At 29.0% G+C, this 2965-nt stretch overlaps 1 protein-coding gene across 1 annotated transcript; it reads left to right on the top strand.

The window, feature by feature from the left end:
* Nucleotides 1-1365: 1365 nt before the first annotated feature.
* On the top strand, nt 1366-2762 carry LOC129915114 (uncharacterized). Its single transcript, XM_055994578.1, has 3 exons — nt 1366-2211; nt 2263-2694; nt 2748-2762. The coding sequence occupies exons 1-3, from the start codon at nt 1366-1368 to the stop codon at nt 2760-2762; spliced, it is 1293 nt and encodes a 430-aa protein (XP_055850553.1).
* Nucleotides 2763-2965: the final 203 nt, after the last annotated feature.

Genomic DNA, 2965 nt, shown 5'->3' with positions numbered 1-2965 from the left:
AACGAGAGAAACAATTTTTTTTTGCGCAAAATTTTTTCACGGATTTCAAAGTTTTTTAATAATCTAATTGTTATAGATAAATGTATTAAATTTATACTGTTCATAAAAATATAGCCAAAAAAGTAAAAAAAAACAATATCAAATCAGAGATAAAGGTAAAAACTGATCTTTTTTTTGACACTTGATATCACTTTTACCTAGAGCACTTTAAGATTGATTTAACTTTATTTTATCTTATATCACTAATTGTTCATTTTTGATTTATTAATTTTAATGAATTAATAAACTAATTTTTAATGAATTTAAATACATAAGTTTGTTTAGCTAAGTTCTTGTAAATAGGTATAAGAAATAAATGAAACAACTATTACATTTAAAAATTTAAAAACCTATCACTGAAATGTATTGATTTGATCCAACATTCCGAGTCTTTAAACTTTTTTTTATTTTATTTTTACTGTTGTATGTAGCTATTTTTTTACTTATTGTTGAGGTTTCAAAGTACATTCAGTAAGAAGTTATCAAAATACTCAAAAAAAAAAAAACACTGGAATTTTCTGTATCGGTCAAAATTGAATTCGAATAAATAATAAATTTACTTATAACCCTTTTTCCTTTCATATTTAAGAAAGGCTTTGCTTTGATTTGCTTTTAATAATTCTAATTGAAGCTACTATAATTGAAGACTTTTGATAATAAGAAGGTAATACAACTTGGCAAACATAGTATCTTCTTGAACAACAAACACCCTTCCATTCAAATAAGTAATAACAAGGTTATCGTTCGTATAAGAATGGAACACATATTATTGTCTTCAGTAATATTTTGTTCTTCCGGTAGTCTTGTTTCTTTTTTCAGTCGATTCTTTGGAGAACAAAAGTTATACAAAATACAACTCCAAATTCTTTAGGAAAAATCATGTTTTTACTCTCTTCGAGTATTCTACTTTTCATTTCTGTCTCTGCCGCTGAATTTCTGAAAGCAAAATTAGAACTCAACTCAAATTTTCTAAGTTTAATCAAAAATCTACAAAAACAAGAAGGATTTGAAAGCGTTTTTATTTTGAAATCATCAAAAAAACTACTCTCCAATGATATTAATGACATACTCATACGAAATATTTCTACGTTACTAAACATTCCAGTTATACTTTCAACTGAAACTACATCATTTTATTTAAAGAAACAATTCAATGAAAATATTCTTACCATTGTTCAATTTGATTCGAGTGACATACTATTTCTTCAAAGATTTTTGGAATATCTTCAACATCTTCGATTTTGTAAAACAATATTTTTACTGCCGAATTCTTCCAGAAATGACTTGGAACTACAGAAACTTTTCAATTTCTGTTGGCAGAATAAAATGGTTAATGTTATAGCGGTTTTTCAAAATTTCTCATCGACTTACTACAGTTATAACAATTTTGGTGAATTTATAATCGAAGAGCTTGACTGGGAAAAAGATTCAAGAATTTTTCCAAATCGAATGAGGAACCTTCGTGGAGTTACGTTACCAGCTCTTTTCGGAGGTCATGAGCCATCAGTGATCGTATCAGAAAATTTTGATGGTGAAATAGTTATTGGAGGTCTTGTTGGACATATTTTCAAGGCTCTGGCTAAGAAGCATAACGCCAGATTGAATACTTCGAACATAGATTTATCACTATCACCTCTTAGTTTATACCAATTTGTGCTCAATGGCTCACTTGAAATAGCCGCTGCTGGACCCGTTGCTTTAATGAATCCAAACGAATGGTTTTCATATCCGTATCGTATATATGACTGGGGAGTAATGCTGCCAATAGAATCGAATATACCCATTTCTAAAGTGTTTGTTTCAGTGTTTTATTGGGATTCTTTTCTTATAACAATAATGGTACTTATAATTTTATCTATGCTGCTGAGAGCTGCTGAGTTAACGAAATCACAACGACCTTTTACCAAGCGCGATATTTTCTTCATTAATTTGGATGGTTTTCGTGGAATTCTTGGACAGTCATTTTCTGTACTACCAAGCTGCTCAAAAGGTACAAAAATCATCTATTCGTTAATCTTCCTCCTTGGAATTATAATTGTTACTTCGTACGATGCATTTCTTCAGTCCTTTATGACCCAACCACCAAGGGAAAAAATGATTAAATCTTTTGAAATGCTTCAATCGTCTGGTATAAAAATCTACTGCAAAAGAACTGATATTGAAGGGTTTTTGGTAAAACAAAAACCTATTTTTGAACAAAAATATTCCAATATATTTGAAAAGGAAGATAATTTCAAGACTTTTATAGAAGTCCGAGATAGTCTAAACACCAAATATGCCTACACACTAAATGAAGACAATTGGCAACTTTATAAAAATCAGCAAAATTTCTTTGGTCAACAATTGTTTCGTTGGTCTGATGAATTGTGTTTGTTAAATAGTATACAATCGGCAATTGCTATAAATGAAAATTCAATTTATAAGAAAATATTGAATTTTCTTATTATGGAAACTCAATCGGCTGGATTGTTGGATTATTGGATTGGAAGAGCTTTTTATGAGTTGGTCGAAGTTGGAAGAATCAAAAAGTTAAATTATGGTTTTAAAGGACAATTGCAGTTGCAACCAATGAAATTGGAGGACCTGAAATGGATTTGGATGAGCTTGGGATTGGCGTTTTTTGTTGATACTTTGTGTTTTGTTGGAGAAATTTTTGTATTTAAGTGGAAAAATATTTTCAGAAAATAAAATTAATATGTAACGTATAGCTGATAGAAACATAATTTTGGTATGAATTCCCGGTTTTTGAAAATGTTAAATTTCTTGAGTAAAAAATTATTTTATTATAAAATAAACGATCGATGTTATTACTATAATAAGGTTTAAGTGTTGTCTGCGAGAAGCACTCAAAAACTAATACTCTATTAAATCTCATTAAATCTCTTGAACTTAATTCTTTCGTATCGTGAAGAAAGTAGATACTTCT

Source organism: Episyrphus balteatus, chromosome 3 (assembly GCF_945859705.1).
Source record: "Episyrphus balteatus chromosome 3, idEpiBalt1.1, whole genome shotgun sequence".
Lineage (NCBI taxonomy): Eukaryota > Metazoa > Arthropoda > Insecta > Diptera > Syrphidae > Episyrphus > Episyrphus balteatus.
The sequence above is the reverse complement of the archived record's forward strand: the minus strand, read 5'-3'. Positions and strand labels throughout refer to the sequence as shown.

Bases quoted from the DNA above. Each gene is read 5' to 3' on its own strand.
- LOC129915114 (XM_055994578.1), top strand. From the start codon at position 1,366: ATGGTTAATGTTATAGCGGTTTTTCAAAATTTCTCATCGACTTACTAC. The intron at 2,212-2,262 runs GTAAAACAAAAA...ATATTTGAAAAG, and splicing joins CTGATATTGAAGGGTTTTTG to GAAGATAATTTCAAGACTTT.